We start from the raw sequence: 17,322 nt of genomic DNA, 5'->3' as shown, positions 1-17,322 counted from the left end.
TAATTAAAGCTACTGATAAATATGTTTTGGTTTTTACTTTTACTAGCATTTTCTGAGCGAAAAAAGTTGCCTAGCTTTTTTCAAGTAAGTCCTACGCCGAATTTTTTTCAGTGTAGAGTTGCTTGTTAAATTGAACTCGTTTCATCATAACTTATTAATTTTACACAAACTGTAAAACATGATTTTTCAAAGTTGTATTGGAGTACGTTTTACAATAAATATACTATGTCAGTTTTGCCGTTTCTGCGTAAATAACTGTGAAATTTGCCAATGTGACTATTGTCTTTTTAATGTTGCTTTACAGCAAAATATAAATTTGTGTCATATTTGATGACGTTTGCATGATTGATTTTGTTATCCCTATGATTCTGCTTTGAAACAATCTGTTTTGTACAAGAAAGCACTATATAAATAATCAGGCTTGACTTGACAGAGCCGATCAATCTTAACACACTGTTTTTCGCTCTTTTATCTGGTGATGGTGTGATAAGTGTGTGTGGGTTTGAAGCGCTCCTGCTCATTTGCATTGCATGAATCTGGTGATAGATGGGAGATTTTTTTGCATGTGCTGGTTTGCAGGGGGCTGATGGGAAGGGAAGTTAAACCGAGGACACAGTAAAACCAAACCCCCAAAACAGATTTAAAGGCATATGAGCAAACAGAAAGGTGAAACTTTGCAAGAGCATCAGGTTTGTGTGTGTGTGTGTGAGCTCTCTAGGCAGGACTAAGTGTCGTCCTATGGGTCATTGCCAGAGTGCAGAACACACACACACACATGCTGTGTCTCTTTTGTACAGTAAGTCTCAGGTGCATAAATGCAGACTCACATAAACACACAGATGAATTGTGCAAATCTTATAAAGAACATGTCCTAGTCATGTTTCACCCCCAAATCTAATCTATAGACATATAAAATTGTATTTTGCATAAAGAAAATTTGATTTATTTGTAAGGCCATTCAAATCTTTTGCATTGTGACTTTTATGCTATTTTTTAATAGGTTAGTTCACCCCAAAATTAAAATGATTATATTTAAAGTTATATTTAAAAGAGTTTTGGGGTGAGATTCTGTCTCTCTCGTGTCAGTATTACGGTCCAGCTTCTAAAACTCATCCCTCACCTGTTAATCGCCGTCACTGTCTTCTTTACAATAAATGTCCTTTAAGTGTTTGAGCTTCTGAAATGATGAATGTAATTCAGTGTAGGAAGGCTCTCTCTGGCCTTGCCCTCTCTTACTTTCTTTCTTGTTTTCTCCAAAGCTCAAAAGCCTCTTTTATGTGCATGTCAGACCGGGTCGAGCACACGCCCCCTTTTTCCAGACACACCCGACTGGGCACAGAGGCCGACTGTGTGTACACTTACTCCGAGACGCACACCCCCGGAGACACACACACACACCTGGTCGTCATGACGGCAGGTGCATAATAAACACCCTGCTTTATGCGCTCTTTTAAAGTTGTCCATTACTCTCAATAAAAAGGGACATTTATGTCAATATAAAAATAGATATCTGCTCAAAGCTTTTTTTTTGGCATGGTTCCATGAAGGACCTTTAACATCCATGGAACCTTTTTATTGGATAAAAGGTTCTTCATAGTAGGAAAAATGTTATTTAGAATAGATCAGGAAATGTTCTTTCGTCCAAATAAAAAAACAGTTCTTTTTAGAATATTCACTGACGGTTCTTTTGGGAGCCAAAAATGGTGTTCTATGACATCACTTCCTTTTGGAACCTTCGGAAGAGAGTAATTAAAGTAAAATATGTAAAACCTTCCATTCCACGACAGATCTGATTGGTTGTTGCATTTAAAGTCGTCGTAAAATAAGTTATACACAAATCTGTAAATTGACCAATGGCTAAGCCCCGCCCCCTCCAGTCACTCGGACACACAGTCAGCATTCGGGGACAGGGGCTATGTCAGCAGTCACAGTATAGGAGACATTCACAGGAGGCAATTGGTGATTTTCAGACTCACCAACCTATAACCCCATTTCACCATTTTTAACTTAAAATGACTAGAAAAAAACGAATGAAAACTGACAAACTGCAATGCATTTCAATGGACGTGGAAGCAGAGAATGTCCGAGTGTATTGGGTTAGCTGAGCGCTGTGATTGGCTCATCGCGTTTGAGGGCGTGGCTTAGGTCAACTGAAGTCTACATTAATGCTTCAAAACAAAAAAAGTAAAAAACACCGGAAGAAAATCGTTCCCACTATAAGTGATTTGTCCGTCACTCGTGACCTCAACAGTGTGAGGTCAGTCTGAAATGTCCTTGCGCACTCATTTGATAGGCAAACGTCTGATTGTTGTGGTTTATCTGAATCGCAGCGAGGCCTGTGAGTATGCGTGTGTGTGATACACATGCAAATGTCCTACAGTGCGCACATATCATACAGAGTGCCTTTTTTAAGGAAGCAGGAAACAGGATGTGATGTCATAGAAGGGGGAAGAGCCATATAAACACACATGCAATAAACCACATAAACATTGGGACTTATTTATGAAGGTCACAGTGATTGAACATTTCCGTCAGAAAATGTCCCTAACCCTACCCAGGGGTTATCCCTAAAAATCAGACATCTAATTCAGCATCTAATCCTGCTGAAATCAGGTTCACCATTCAGGAAATACAAGCAGAACAAACAGAATGGTGCTTGCAACTCAAATGTCATGGGTTCAATCCCCAATGAATGCAAGAACTGATAAACTGTATAGCTTGAGTGCAATGTAAGCATCAACCAAATGCATGAATATAAAAAAGAAGTATATATATATATATATATAAAAAAAAAAAAGTATTGGTTTGTTTAATTTCTTACCATGGCAACTTAATAAAATGCATTTTTACTTTTTTATTTTTTTAATGTACAAATAAATGTGACGTTTACTTACCAAACAGGGTCTTGGCACTGATCTTGCTGTCCGATCTGGCCACCCCACTGCAAAGAAGAGCAGATGAGGATGAGGAGGGTGGCGGACGATGTCTGCTCTTCATCGCTGTACACTATTTAGTTTTGATTGAAATGTTTCTAACGGCACACACTCGCTGCACTGGTCTAAAGTGAACGCTGCATGTTTGAGATCTACAGGTTGTGAGAGCATAGGCAAGTGAGGAAAGAGGTATGAGCAACACACACACACACACACACAGAGACAGGCTGTTTCCAACAGGGCAGGAAAGCAAACATTCCCAAACAGTGCAGCTCTGTTAACTAAGACTGTAACATACACACACAATCTCACAAAAAAAAAAATCACTAACTACAGGATGTTTGGCTAGGTGTGTGTATAGGTCCCAAAAAAACATACATTTCATTTTACATGCATATAATGCCAGAAACACGTTATTTGAAAGTATTTGAAAGTACCAATAATGCACTGCAAGCTGGGTGTGTTTAACGAGAGCATGTTTCGTAAAAAAGCTCACCATGCAAGTTATTATTTTGAAAAAGTATCATCAAAACATTTTGTTTTATTAACTACAATAAAAAATTACATGTACGTATTACTAATTTAATTATATATATATACACATGAAATACGGTATGAAAAAATATGTACAAATACAGTCTTCGTATTTATATAATTCAATGTTGAATGGTCTGATTTAAAACGTTCAATTTAAATGTAGCTAAAACTGTATTTAAACAATAAAATATGAACAACTGATTTTGAAAAACAACTCCACTCTAAAAAATGCTGGGTTGTTTTAACCCAAATTTGGGTCAAGTATGGACAAACCCAAATGTTGGGTTAAAAATGTAGAGTTGAAAGTGAAAGTTGAAGTTTTTACCCAACATTTGGGTTTGTCCGTATTTGACCCAAATTTGTGTTTAAACAACCCAGCATCGTTTAGAGTGTAGTGAATTATAATACAGCTCAGTGGTCTAGGGGGCGATGTCTGTTCTATTAAAGCGGGTCCATTGTAATCCAGGTAACTAGATAAATGACATAACGAAATATATTAACTTTACTGCATCATTTATTGACCGTGCATTGAGTACTTGCATTGTGTTGTGAAATGCAACATACACTCTAAAAAATACTGGTTTTTAACCCAAATTTGGGTCAAATATGGACAAACCCAGCCTTTGGGTTAATTTTTAAATTTGGGTTTGTCCATATTTTACCCAAAATTGGGTTAAACCAACCCAGCATTTTTGAAATGTGTATAAAGAGCTTCTCCGTTCACGTAACTGTGTGTATTGGAGCGCGAGACTTACTTGCTTGGTTTTGTTGGGGTCCCCAAAACATTCATGTTCTACGACATCCACCTGTAACAGAGAGCGAATACAGGGTCACTGACACGGCACAGCAATTACAGTCAATCCCTGGATTTTGTCCTACAATAACTTCCCACAGGGTGTGTCTGACCTGTGTGAATAGAGCAGTAATTCACTAATGACTCTTAATTTGAATAATTTGAGGCTGGTTCAGTCCTGCATCATCACTTAAATTGTCACAAATTGCCAGCTAACTATGTCTTAATCTCTCGCTAAACACCGAGCTATTTTTGTTTTCCACGTCTCCACTTCTCTCTTTCAAAGGCCTTTCCATTGTTTCTTTCTTTCTCTGTCGTGGCCGCTGTGAATAATTCATCTCTGTGTGACTCTTGAGGCACAGGACTCCTTTGAAGAACGGTAAGACTGTCTGCATCCATTGGCTCAGCTCTTGAACAATAAATACAAACAAGTCATTCCAAACCAATGGAGGTTCAAAAAACAACTTCGAATCACCCCAACATGACTTTAAACTATCCAGTTTTCCTAATTTGAGTAGAACATTATTTAGACGTTAGCATAACGTAAAAGACATCAAAACTGAAGTTTTTTAGCATTAGTTTGAATATGTGTCTAGTGTGCTCCAAAACAATGACAAAATTCGCATTTAGAAGATACAAGCGTTTAAAACGTACAGTTTCTCACTAATATGGATCAATGATTTTGATGACATCATGGTGCACTTCAGCTTCTCGCCACACTCTAAAAAATGCTGGGTTGTTTTAACCCAATTTTGGGTCAAATATGGACAAACCCAAAATGCTGGGTTAAAAATGTAATGTAAAAATTTAACCCAACGGCTGGGTTAGTCCATATTTGACCCAAAGTTGGGTTAAAACAACCCAGCATTTTTTAGAGTGCAGATTCTCCGCCCCCTACATTATAAACAGAGGCTGAAGCTGCGGCTGAAATCGGTCACTTGTTCACACATCTACTATTTTCTACATGGTGAATATTACAGTGCACTATATAGGGGATAGGGAACGATTGAGATTATTTGAAATGTGCTTTCAATTGGGGCGAATGAAGTGTGGTTTCACGCGAACCACCGCAGACACGATACGCATTTCAAGACACTTCAGTGGGACTTTCATCCACATTATTTGAACTATTGAAATGTATCAAATGGGAAAACAAAATCCAACAAATGTCGTATCAAGATCGTTTTTTCTCTCATTGTGAGAACTTGCATCAAATATTAATAACAACAAAAAGACGTTCCAATAACGTCCTCCTACACGTCTTTCTACACACACTCTAAACAATACGGGGGTGTTTTAACTCAAATTTGGGTCAAATATGGACAAACCCTAATGTTGGGTTAGAAATGTAATTAAAAAAATGCACAGTTGAAAGTGAAAGTTAAAGTAGGGTTACATTTTTTAAATGACATTTTTAACCCAACATTTAGGTTTGTCCATATTTGACCCAACAAACAACCCAGCATTGTTTAGAATGCAGTCTTCCTACACAGTAAAACTTTTTAGATTATTGGAGTATGTTTTACTCAAATCGTGTTTAATTCAATGTTACTTGCCATTTCTTTGTACACACTCTAAAAATGCTGGGTTGTTTCAACTCAAATTTGGGTCAAATATGGACAAACCCTAATGTTGGGTTAAAAAAGGAAATTAAAAAATGCACAGTAGAAAATGAAAGTTAAAGTTGGGTTAAAATTTTTAAATTACATTTTTAACCCAACATTTAGGTTTGTCCATATTTGACCCAACAAACAACCCAGCATTGTTTAGAATGCAGTCTTCCTACACAGTAAAACTTTTTAGATTATTGGAGATATGTTTTACTCAAATCGTGTTTAATTCAATGTTACTTGCCATTTCTTTGTACACACTCTAAAAATGCTGGGTTGTTTCAACTCAAATTTGGGTCAAATATGGACAAACCCTATAATGTTGGGTTAAAAATGTAATTAAAAAATGCACAGTAGAAAATGAAAGTTAAAGTTGGGTTAAAATTTTTAAATGACATTTTTAACCCAACATTTGGGTTTGTCCATATTCGACCCAAATTTGGGTTGAAACACCACAGCACTTTTACAGTGCAGTCTTCCTACACAGTAAAACTTTCTAAAAGTTGTAAATAAAACAAAGATTATTGGAGTATTTTTTACTCAAATCGTGTTTAATTCAATGTTACTTGCCATTTCTTTGTACACACTCTAAAAAATGCTGGGTTGTTTCAACTCAAATTTGGGTCAAATATGGACAAACCCTACACTCTAAAAAATGCTGGGTTGTTTTAACCCAATTTTGGGTCAAATATGGACAAACCTGAAATGTTGGGTTAAAAATGTAATGTAAAAATTTAACCCAACGGCTGGGTTAGTCCATATTTGACCCAAAGTTGGGTTAAAACAACCCAGCATTTTTTAGAGTGTAATGTTGGGTTAAAAATGTAATTAAAAAATGCACAGTAGAAAATGAAAGTTAAAGTTGGGTTAAAATTTTTAAATGACATTTTTAACCCAACATTTGGGTTTGTCCATATTCGACCCAAATTTGGGTTGAAACACCACAGCACTTTTACAGTGCAGTCTTCCCTACACAGTAAAACTTTCTAAAAGTTGTAAATAAAACAAAGATTATTGGAGTATTTTTTACTCAAATCGTGTTTAATTCAATGTTACTTGCCATTTCTTTGTACACACTCTAAAAAATGCTGGGTTGTTTCAACCCAAATTTAGGTCAAATATGGACAAACCCAAATATTGGGTTAAAATGTAATTTAAAATTTTAACCCAACTTCAACTTCAACTTTCACTTTCCATTTAATTTTTAACCCAACAATTGGGTTTGTCCATATTTTACCCAACCCAGCATTTTTTAGAGTGGATCTGCGACATTTACAAGCAATTCCTTTCTCAAATGTGTGGAACGCCTCACTAAGCCTGTTTTAACACACAGCACTAGGGGTGTGCTGAACCGCAGTGTTGTTTTGGTCGTATCTGTCCGCTGTCCCGTAAAGATGCTGGACCAGACAACAGCAGGCTGGCAGACCAACCTGAAACAAGACCTGCCTCTCCTCGGGACACACACATTTTTCCTAATTAATTACACACTCTGAGGCTTTACACACTTAACTGTGCATTCTGGATCACAGAGGAACCTTTGCATGTGTGTGTGTGTGTGTGTGTGTGTGTTTATAATATGCATTAAAATCTATAAAGTACATCCACCTTAAATGAAAGGTTAGTGGGTCTGAAATGTCATTGTATAATTCACACACTGACATCATCAGCTGAGATGATGTGGACTATAGACTAAAGGAGATGTGATACGAAAAACACGTACACTCAATCATAACAGTATATGCCCATCATAGACGTATAACCATAAGTCATATAAGTTTCAGAAAGAGATGAGGATCAACATAAAAGGACTTTGAGCTCGTGTTCCTGGAGTCAGCCTGTTTTAAGATCCCTGAGGAAGGTGTGTCAGAGGTTCAGGAGTGAATTACTGAATGAAGCGGTCATTTCCTCATCATGAACCATTTATTGTTGTGTTTGGATTGTCATAATATACTACTATTTCTACAGTATGCAGAAACGCCAATTTTCTGCATGCATGTAATACCTGGAAGATGTAAATTTACCAAAACGTGCACACTGTAAAAAATAAACCGTAAAAAAAACCGGCAGCTGTGGTTGCCAGAACTTTACCGTTAAAAATACGGTAGGAGCGTTAAAGGTTTTACAGACTTAACTTAAAATTTACAGTAATAAACCGTAATTTATTTTCTGATAAAATGTGAATTTACCAACTTATTGATGTATTGATATCTGTTTTAGACCATTGTAATACACTGACAACCATCAATCATCACAGCAGTGATGAGAATTACATGAGCAATCACAGCTCATCACAAGTGAATACTTGTAAAATAAAGCAATACTTAATTAAAGAAGCTGCACAATGTCATTCACACAAACATTAAGCACCATCATGGTAACACACATGAAATCTAAAACATGCAATAAACATTAATTTAACAACATATAACCCTAATGTACATAACTGATTAGAAAAAAAACAACAATAAAACTATGATGAACCATAGTTATTTCAACAAAAATATATAAAATGTGAAGTGTCACACAGGGAATTGTCGGAAAGTCAATTTACGGTTCTTCACTGTAAATTATACAATGATTTGTTTTTTTTCACTTTCAAAAACTGTAAATTTAACGGTATTTTACTGTAAAAATTATATCACAGTTATTTACCGTGTATAGTACGGAAACTTTCTGTTTACCAATTAACAGTTTTGCACTGTATTTTTGTTATTTTCAGTTTTATTTCAGTTTTACACGGTATTTTCAGTTTTGCATTTTTACAGTATTTTACCGTTAAAATCACGGTTATTTTTTACAGTGCAGTATTCAACCAGAGCGGTAATGCATCCAACGATGCATTTTCAGAATCAAAAGCAAAAATCACCTGCAATTTTCCACAAATACTCATTTACAGAAAATCAGATTGAAACCCGGAAAATTAGAATATTGTGCAAAAGTTCATTTATTTCAGTAATTCAACTTGAGATATATTTTAATGTGAGATTTCAAGCCTTTATTTGTTATAATTTTGATGATTATGCTATAGCTGTAAGCCATAATCATCAAAATTATAACAAATAAAGGCTTGAAATATCTCATTTTTCATGTAATGAGTCTATGTAATATATTAGTTTCACATTTTTAGTCGAATTACCGAAATAAATGAACTTTTGCACCGTATTCTATTTTTTCGAGTTTCACCTGTATATGCAATGTAATGAGGTCATGTGACAACAATGCAGCAGTTGTTTGAAAAGTTTACTATGGTACACTACCTGCTGTTTTGCATGATATTTTTAAAATCATCAGACAACGTGCAGTACACAATGCACAAGTACAGTAAGATTAGACTCCAACCACAGACAGTCTGCAGAACCTGATTTCACCAAGTACAACAGGTTCCTGGATGCTGGAACAACATTCCAATCAACCAATCAGATTTGAGGGACACGTTTACAGTTTATGGCGCGTTTAAGCTTACAACTAGCTTTAGACATCAGGTCATTTCCTTCTGATTTTAGGTACACTCTAAAATGCTGGGTTGTTTTAACCCAACTTTGGGTCAAATATGGACAAACCCAAACGTTGGGTTAAAAAAGTAATTAAAAAAAATAACCCAATGGCTGGGTTTGTCCATATTTGACCCAAAGTTGGGTTAAAACAACCCAGCATTTTAGAGTGGGATTCCCGCGGTTATGTCGATATAAATGTCTCATTCTAAGGTAATAAAAACTTTACGGTTTATTAAGTTCTATATACACCACTGAAAACATAGTTATGGATGTCATATTGCATTTCTGTTAATAGATACTCAACTTTTTTACACATTGCACCTTTAATTTTCAAAGATAACTCAAAACAAATGCAGAGAAGAAGACGATAAAATCAATAAAGGTCTATGGTATGTCCTTATTTAGATAGCTAGTCAAGTGTGTGTGTGTGTGTATGTAAATGAGTGCCTTTATGAGACAGATTGCAATGCTCTGGTTTTATTGCAGCACACAGCTGCGCATCCAGAGCTTGTTATCTGGGGTGTATCTCTTATCCTGTTGTTTTATTCAATGGCTGTAATTTGGATGATATCTGGTATCACTGGGATTGTTCAGAGAAAACAAAACTGATGCTGTGAGCCTAGACATTTAAAAAGTACCACAAAACATTAAACATTTACTTGAACAGCAATAAAACGAGAAGTGTGTGTTACCAGCAAAAGGATTCAGTAATGCTCTTCTTCACAATTCAGCTTCACTTGCTTGGACACGTTCTTAGTCAAAACTCAAAACCAAATAAAAGCAAATGACCATTCTTTGTTTTTACATAATGAACTGATAAAACGCCATTTGGTCAAAGACATATGTGTGTGAAGAGCCTCAAACTATCACTCATCAAATGTTCTCTGTCATCCACACACACACACAAATATAAATAAATAAATCAGATACAGTGCAAACAACGGTTTACTTCCAATATATACTTTGATTTACTTTCCAATCATCGTATGTCAATAAATGCCAGCTACTGTCGATTGTTGCTTTATGAATAAAAGCAATCATCTGTCCATTACCAGTCCATTCAACTCAAAGAGAAAGAACGAGACAAACAAACACACACTACAACAGATCACTTACGCCAGACAATAAACCGCCTGCTTTGACCAATCAGAGCCTTCGCTATGACATTCAACAGGCTATAGAGTCACACAAACAGTATAAACAGTAAGTTGAGTCCCTTTGCAATGAATGACCTGAAAATCCTGAACCTTAAGCAAAAACACAAAGACTGTTCAGAACATTCAGAACAACACACTTATGTAAGCTCTGAGCATAAGCATCTGATTCACCTACATCCGCCGAACGAACAAAACGGGGATGCTATTCAGGGCTCGGACATTCCAATATATATATATATATTTGGTCTTTTTTTTTTTTTTTGGAGAAATGCTAATGGTCTTGTACACTTCAATGATGTATGCTAAGCTATGCTAAAAGTGGTACCACCAGAACCGGAGATTGGCTGAATGGATTCAAAAACGGTAAAACTCAACAGTTTAACTCTGGGGGAGTTGTAAAATGAGCCTATTTCCCAAAAAAGTGGAGTATCCCTTTAACAGAACATTCATTTAAAAGTTATGAGGTCTATAATAATGTTCTCAAAAAGTTAGCACAAAAACATGATCTAGCATGACTAGCGTGTAGGGTTGGGTATCGTTTGAATTTGAACGATTCTGTTTCCGATTCCGATTCCTTGTTTCGATTCCGGTTCCTAACGATTCTCGATTCCGATTCTTTTAAGAGGCAGGGTCAAAAAAGTTTAGCTAACCTTGCTAACCAACGGTCTTTCGGAAGAAAATAATCCTTTCTGAAGGAAATACTCCTTCTGTCACAAATACTCCTTTTGTCACAAATTTTGCATTTTGCCGAGATTTCGTTAACAATTTCGTTAACAATTGATAAACAATTTAGTTATTTTTAGAAAAGTGAAGCCACACTTTGGACCGCCGACGTAAGCTACCCATGTTCGACTCGCGTGGTTATGCCAACACTTCCGGTAGACGCTTCTTCGTTGGTGGTGTTCAGCGGTTTCTTCTTCCGCTCGGCGGACTGTGAATATCGAAACTAGGAATCGAAATTTTAACTTTTGAACGATTCCGGGAAAAACGAAAAGTTAGTCCCGATTCCAATCGATACTCGATTCTCGATGCCCAACCCTACTAGCGTGGCTACATCATTCATGCAAAAAATAAACAAATAAATAAATAAATAAATCCCATAATGTTTCCTAAATAGAATGATCACTTACTGTAATGTTCACATATCCATATAAAAAACGTTTTTTAAACAGTTTTTAAAAAACGTGTAAATATTATCTACACATCGTTTATGGAACCTTTTTTTCTAAAAGGTTTTATGTAACATTTTTAAATGTTACCACTTGTTTCAGAATTTTAAGGGAACATTCAAAAGTAACAATTCCATAACGGAATGTTCACAGAACCAAGATTTCAAATCTTTAGAACGTTCATTTCCACAACTTAATGGGGACGTTAGCAAAATGCTAGAATGTATTTTTGATAGCTGGATACATTTCAAATTCATCACCTTTCATCACTAAAAATGCTAAGGATTAAAAAGAAAAGCAAAGATTCCCCAAAGAGATTGATGATTATAAACAAAGAAATATATACTGCCTCACACCTGCATCAACCATAAGTGTGTTGGATGAAATTACCTTATAAATTAGAAAAAAAAAATGCATTTCAATGAGCAACATTTCAGTCGAAAGGTCTGTGTTTGGGTGTTTACAAAAATAATTGTACAAAAAAAAAAAAAAAAAAAAAAAAAAAAACAGGTCCCCATTGACTTCCATAGTACTGTATGAAAAAAAATTATACAATGGAAGTCAATGGGGAATATCAACTATTTGTTTATCGACAATATTGATTCTTCTTTTGTGTCCAACAGAAGAAAGAATCTATAACAGGTTTAGAACAACTCAAAGGGTTGACCGGGTTTTCATTTTTGGGGGACTTGTTCGGGTTAACATTTAAAATGTGTGATGCAAAAACGCACCGCACTGGTTGGACATTATGTCAAAGGCATCTCATGTTTTCTCAAGGTGAATTTAAATGGCTGCTCTCTTTAAACCTGGTTTATACAGACTTCACGCTCTTTGACTCACGTCCTGTGGTATTTGACACACCTGAGCGGATGAATGGACTGGCATTTTGAGGCCGTTCCAAAATCCTTTCTCACAACGTCTCTATTTAAGGCCGCGTCACACACCTCCACCACTCCTGAACTAGTTTTTAACCATGAGCGCTCATTGCTGGTTCCACCCACTCCATCTTTCATTTGGGGTTTAGCTTTGTTTGCAGGCTGCTTTGTTTAATGACCACAGTTTGCACTTGTTGATCTGCATTTCTCCAGTCTTGTGATCAGGAAATTATTGCTTTCACGTCAAATCACATTAACAGATTGTGTCGACGCAATTGCATAAGACGGCAAACAAGTTTGACTGTTGATTTAAGCTTCATATTTTCACGTCTCTGAACCGTGTGCATTCAGCAACCTGATCTGACGCTAATCTATCACTGCATCAGAGTCCAGTTCCCTGTATCCGCTACACACCGCAAAACCTGCCAAAGTTGCTCTTTCATACCTCAACAGACTTAAATGAGTTTTAAGCATCTAATTTTGTCTCAGATTTTCCTCCTAAAATGTATGAGGAGAAATCAAATGGGAATTGTTGTCATATTGAGCTATAAAATGAATGTGGATAGAGGAAACTCTCCATCGGACTCCAGTCTTAATTCAGGACATTAAAAGTGTGTCATCACGAGAATATCAGCGTTTACGGTTAGTGTGTGTGACGTGTCAATGAGCAAAGTCTAGAGTTCTTGAAAAAACATTTGTGTTATTACATTAAAGAGGGTATTGTCAGCTATTCTTGAATTGAAATTGTTCAGTTTTAATACTAAAGAAACCGAGTCATTTCTCAACAGTTATATGTGTACTCTAAAGTCAAAGATTGTCTCGCTGTGGCGGTGTCACGGTTGACCGGCTGTTCACCACAATGACGTCTGCATGCATGATAAACACACATCAGCGTTTACAGCCCAAAGGAATCACTGGGGATTTGGAAACGTGTGCAAAAATCAGGCTCTCGACAGACATGATCTTCATTAGAAAAACCAAAACAACATCTGCCAAGAACAACATGACAGGTTTACTATCGGTCGGCAACAACGTGCACGATTAAAATATATTTTTATTATTCTAATTCAATTCCTTAATTTGAAAGGAGGTACACTCTTAAGTACTGCCGTAGTAAAACCCTTAGAAAAATAAGTTTAATCAAGTGTGCTATTAGTATACTTCTTTTCGACTAATAAATAAGAAAGTCTATGCACTTCTCAGAAATACACTTAACAGAAAAGTAGAAGTATATTCGGCCTACACTCGTACTCCATCTTTTGATCGGGATATACTTAATAGTACAATTAAGTGTACTTGGCTTTACTCTTTAGACTGAGTAGCCTATTTAAGAAATATTTTCACACTTATAAAAGTAAAGTATTTTAAGTCTTATACACTTAAATTGTTTAAAGATATGGATTTAAAGAACACAAATACGTTCCTAATTCTTAGTATGTGAATTTTTGTGTAGGATGACTACATTGGTAGTGTACATAGTGATTGACTTCTACTTAAAGTAAATGTATATTTTTCAAGTATAAAAATGAATTATCTAAATAGGAATCTAGTAGTATAATTATTATATTCACTTAAAGTATAAACCTACTCAGTTGTAACTTAAGTCGTTTTGAATAAAAGTGTCTAAACTAGTAGTTTACTGAGAGTATACTTCAAAGTGTTACTTGCTATAACTATCAGTATACAATATACGTTCAGACTTCAGATGTAGTTGTGTACTCCAAGTTTACACTTAAACTCTACTTAAAAGTATGCTTTTATACACTAAAAAGTGGGCAAATTTAGTCCCAAGTTGTATTGAAATTCCCTTACTAGTGCATTGATATTAGTACACTGTACATAAAGTACACCTAAAAATGTACTTAAACTTTACTTAAGTATACTTAATAAAATAAAATTGAAGTATAATTGTTTTGTTTTTTCATGCATGGAAACTTCCTATTCTACTAAATGTTCTTTATAGTGGAAAAATATTATTTTGATTATGAATTATAATAAATTTAACTAAATCTAATTGTATCAATTAGAAATCGAATTTAAGGCAGCAGAATAAAACAGAAAGTGTAGTTAGTGAGAGTATTTACTGTAAATACATATCAGGAAATGAGAAAAATGAGTCACGATTAATACTGTAATTATTTTGTGTAAATAAGAAACTTCCTGTTGTACGACTCTCTGAATTGCAATTCGCTAAATTAATCTTCCTATACCACTTTTATTCTGATCAATTCAATGCAAATCAAACTCTAAAGTGAGCTTAGCTTGATGGACAGTCACTGAAACATGCATGAACACACAGAACTGTCAACCTGCGAATATCTTCATGACCACCTCGGTTTCCCAGCAAACGTGCAACAACAAACCACCCACGTCCAGAAAGAGTCCCCGCCGCCTTTTGGTGAGGAACACGATATGGCATTTAGTTTGCTTTCACTTAGGTGACCGAGCAAAAACAATCAGCCTGTGACGGGAGCGTCTTCGCTGTTGTGTATTGTGCTCGGTTCAGTAAATGTATTCGTCGATGTGGGAGGAATACAGCGACTAATCGATTAAACGTTTTGTGTGACCACAGCCAGCCTGAATAAACCAGAGATCTGTGCGAGCTTTAAAAGCTATAAACAAAACCGTCAAGCGCCCATGACCATTAAGCTCACCTTTATTGACTTCGGTAAATGATGTAATGCCTCCTCAAACAGATCATGTCAGCAGGACCAAAAAGCCCGAGTCAGTGCCAGCTAAAGACTTTTATTCCCCACCTGTAATGATGATGATGGGTTTCTGTGTTTGTCTCGTATTGTGATCGTCGGGTAGCAGAAGGACAGACCAGAGTAACAACAGGGATTGTTTGCCAGATGGAAAGGTAAAAGTTTCGATTTGTGATTGATGGAGGACTCTCACTTGCTGTTGTTGGAAAATGTGGTCGCGTCTGCCTGGAACTTATCCTGATTATGCCCAAAGGAATATAAAAACAACACAACACGTGATCTGCTTATCATTCCAAATATAGTCAGTCAACATGCAATATAACCAGATAAATAAATTATTATATCGCTGATTCTTGAATACAGTATAACGGAGGTGAGCGAAAAGCTGTCTAAACCTAACTCCCCTGGCAAGACCCGGTTCGAATCCGGCTCGGAGCAGATCTAGTAGGACCGGATGCAATTGGTGCCGTGACCCGGATGGGAGTGCGGTTTAAGGGGGTGAGTGTAATACAACTATATCATGCTCTTAAAAATAAAGGTTTGAGGGTTTTCACAGCAATAGAAGAAGTTTGAAACTTTCAGTGAACATTCTCACAATTTTTTTTTTTCCATAGGGCCAGATTAAACAATTAGCTAAACAGGGCAAATTAACGTTCGAGCGCAATTCCATGAAAGCGTAAAGATCTGCGCGTGATCCAGTGATGACGTGAAAATGAAAGAAGACATGCACAGCCGGATCATTTCCATAATGACCAACTCAAACTCGAACAGAGAATCTACTGCGCAAATTAGCGTCTGTTTTTTTTTTAGCGTTAAATAATGGCGCAAATCTTAGTAAATTGACGAACGCAAATCTTAGTAAATCACCTTGCCTGATTCATTTAAACTCCCACCGCCCAAAAATTTTGCATATGAAGGGAAACTTCAACAAACGCACAATGCAATAAGGTCAGCCACAAAAACAACCCGGTGCACAGCACACCCTTTCAGCGCTCATTTTTCACTGTGTGTTTTTAACGCCAAACGAGGGTTTGCGCTGGAGCAAGCAGTGTGATTAACATTTTAAACATCTAAAGGACCTTTTCCCAAAGAACTTTCTGAGGAATGGAAAGACGAAAGCTTCTTCACCATCAATGCCACTGTGTTAGCACTGATTATTTTATTAGGCTATTAGGCTGTTTAACTTGCTCAGAGGTGTTCACCAATGATTGCATGCAATAAATGAATGAACTGACGGGACGGACCATTTGTTGCATTGTTTTTGCAGTAATAAAAGTTCACCACAATACAAACCCAATGTCACTGGTTGTCTTTAATAGCCCAAACCTAGACATTAAACATTAGGCTAATATAACAACACTCTGTTGACAAAGACAAAGTCTCATAGACGCATAAGTACTTAAAGCCTTATAATCAAAAGCACGTATTTGCGTTGCCTCTCATATTTGTAGAGAAATGCAAATAAGAGACGCTTCTAACGCGACGCGTATAACGGGAGCGTTCGGGTTCAGACGCGTCGCGTCATTCTCAGTGGTGACGGTGGGTGTTGATAAAGCTGATAAAGGTAAAGCTCTTACCCTTTCAGCTGAGAGAATCTAAGATCCAGTTGTTCAGTTCGCCGATAATTCCTCTCGTTTCCAAAATTCCTGAGGTAAACTCTTCCTCAGGACTCCATCTCAATCTGTTTACTCACAAGTGAACTTTGCTCCAAACACGATGTGAATTGGGTAGCCAAGGAGACCTTGCTGACACAGACAAAAATGTAAAAACAAAATTTAAAAGTGAGGACAAAAGGCTAGAAAGATGCGACAGGTGCGCTGGAGCGCGAGTGACAGGTGATTCGCGCTCGTAACTCTACCTGCAGCGCGAGAGGGGGCGGAGCCTGCGTATGAACGCATGCACCTTTAATGCAGTCTTACTGGAACAAACACAAAACATATCAGTCATGGAGTATTTATAGAGCTTCAGGCTGTGGCTTTAAAAAACAAACAAACAATTTAATAGTCATTTTTTTCTATTGTACACATTATGAACGGAATGTTCACATAA

The 17,322-nt window shown here is 36.5% G+C and overlaps 1 protein-coding gene across 3 annotated transcripts in view; it reads right to left on the bottom strand.

Moving 5' to 3' along the window:
- eps8l2 (EPS8 signaling adaptor L2) overlaps positions 1-17,303 on the bottom strand; it is a 40,208-nt gene extending 22,905 nt beyond the window's left edge. Inside the window, exons 1-3 of one of the 3 annotated variants that reach the window (XM_089127863.1) lie at positions 16,851-17,303; positions 4,226-4,276; positions 2,895-2,941 (exon numbers count right to left, since the gene is read on the bottom strand). In XM_089127863.1, the coding sequence (XP_088983989.1) occupies positions 2,895-2,941; positions 4,226-4,260 (82 nt within the window). In that variant the 5' untranslated portion in view covers positions 4,261-4,276; positions 16,851-17,303. Of the gene's footprint in view, positions 1-2,894; positions 3,013-4,225; positions 4,277-16,850 lie in introns of those variants that run through there. The other 2 variants (XM_039661821.2, XM_089127862.1) reach the window with 2 other exon arrangements.
- Between the last annotated feature and the right edge of the window lie 19 nt (positions 17,304-17,322).

This window comes from Pimephales promelas, chromosome 25 (assembly GCF_988280905.1).
Source record: "Pimephales promelas chromosome 25, fPimPro1.hap1.1, whole genome shotgun sequence".
Lineage (NCBI taxonomy): Eukaryota > Metazoa > Chordata > Actinopteri > Cypriniformes > Leuciscidae > Pimephales > Pimephales promelas.
Note: the sequence above shows the minus strand (reverse complement) of the source record. Positions and strands in the feature narration are given on the sequence as shown.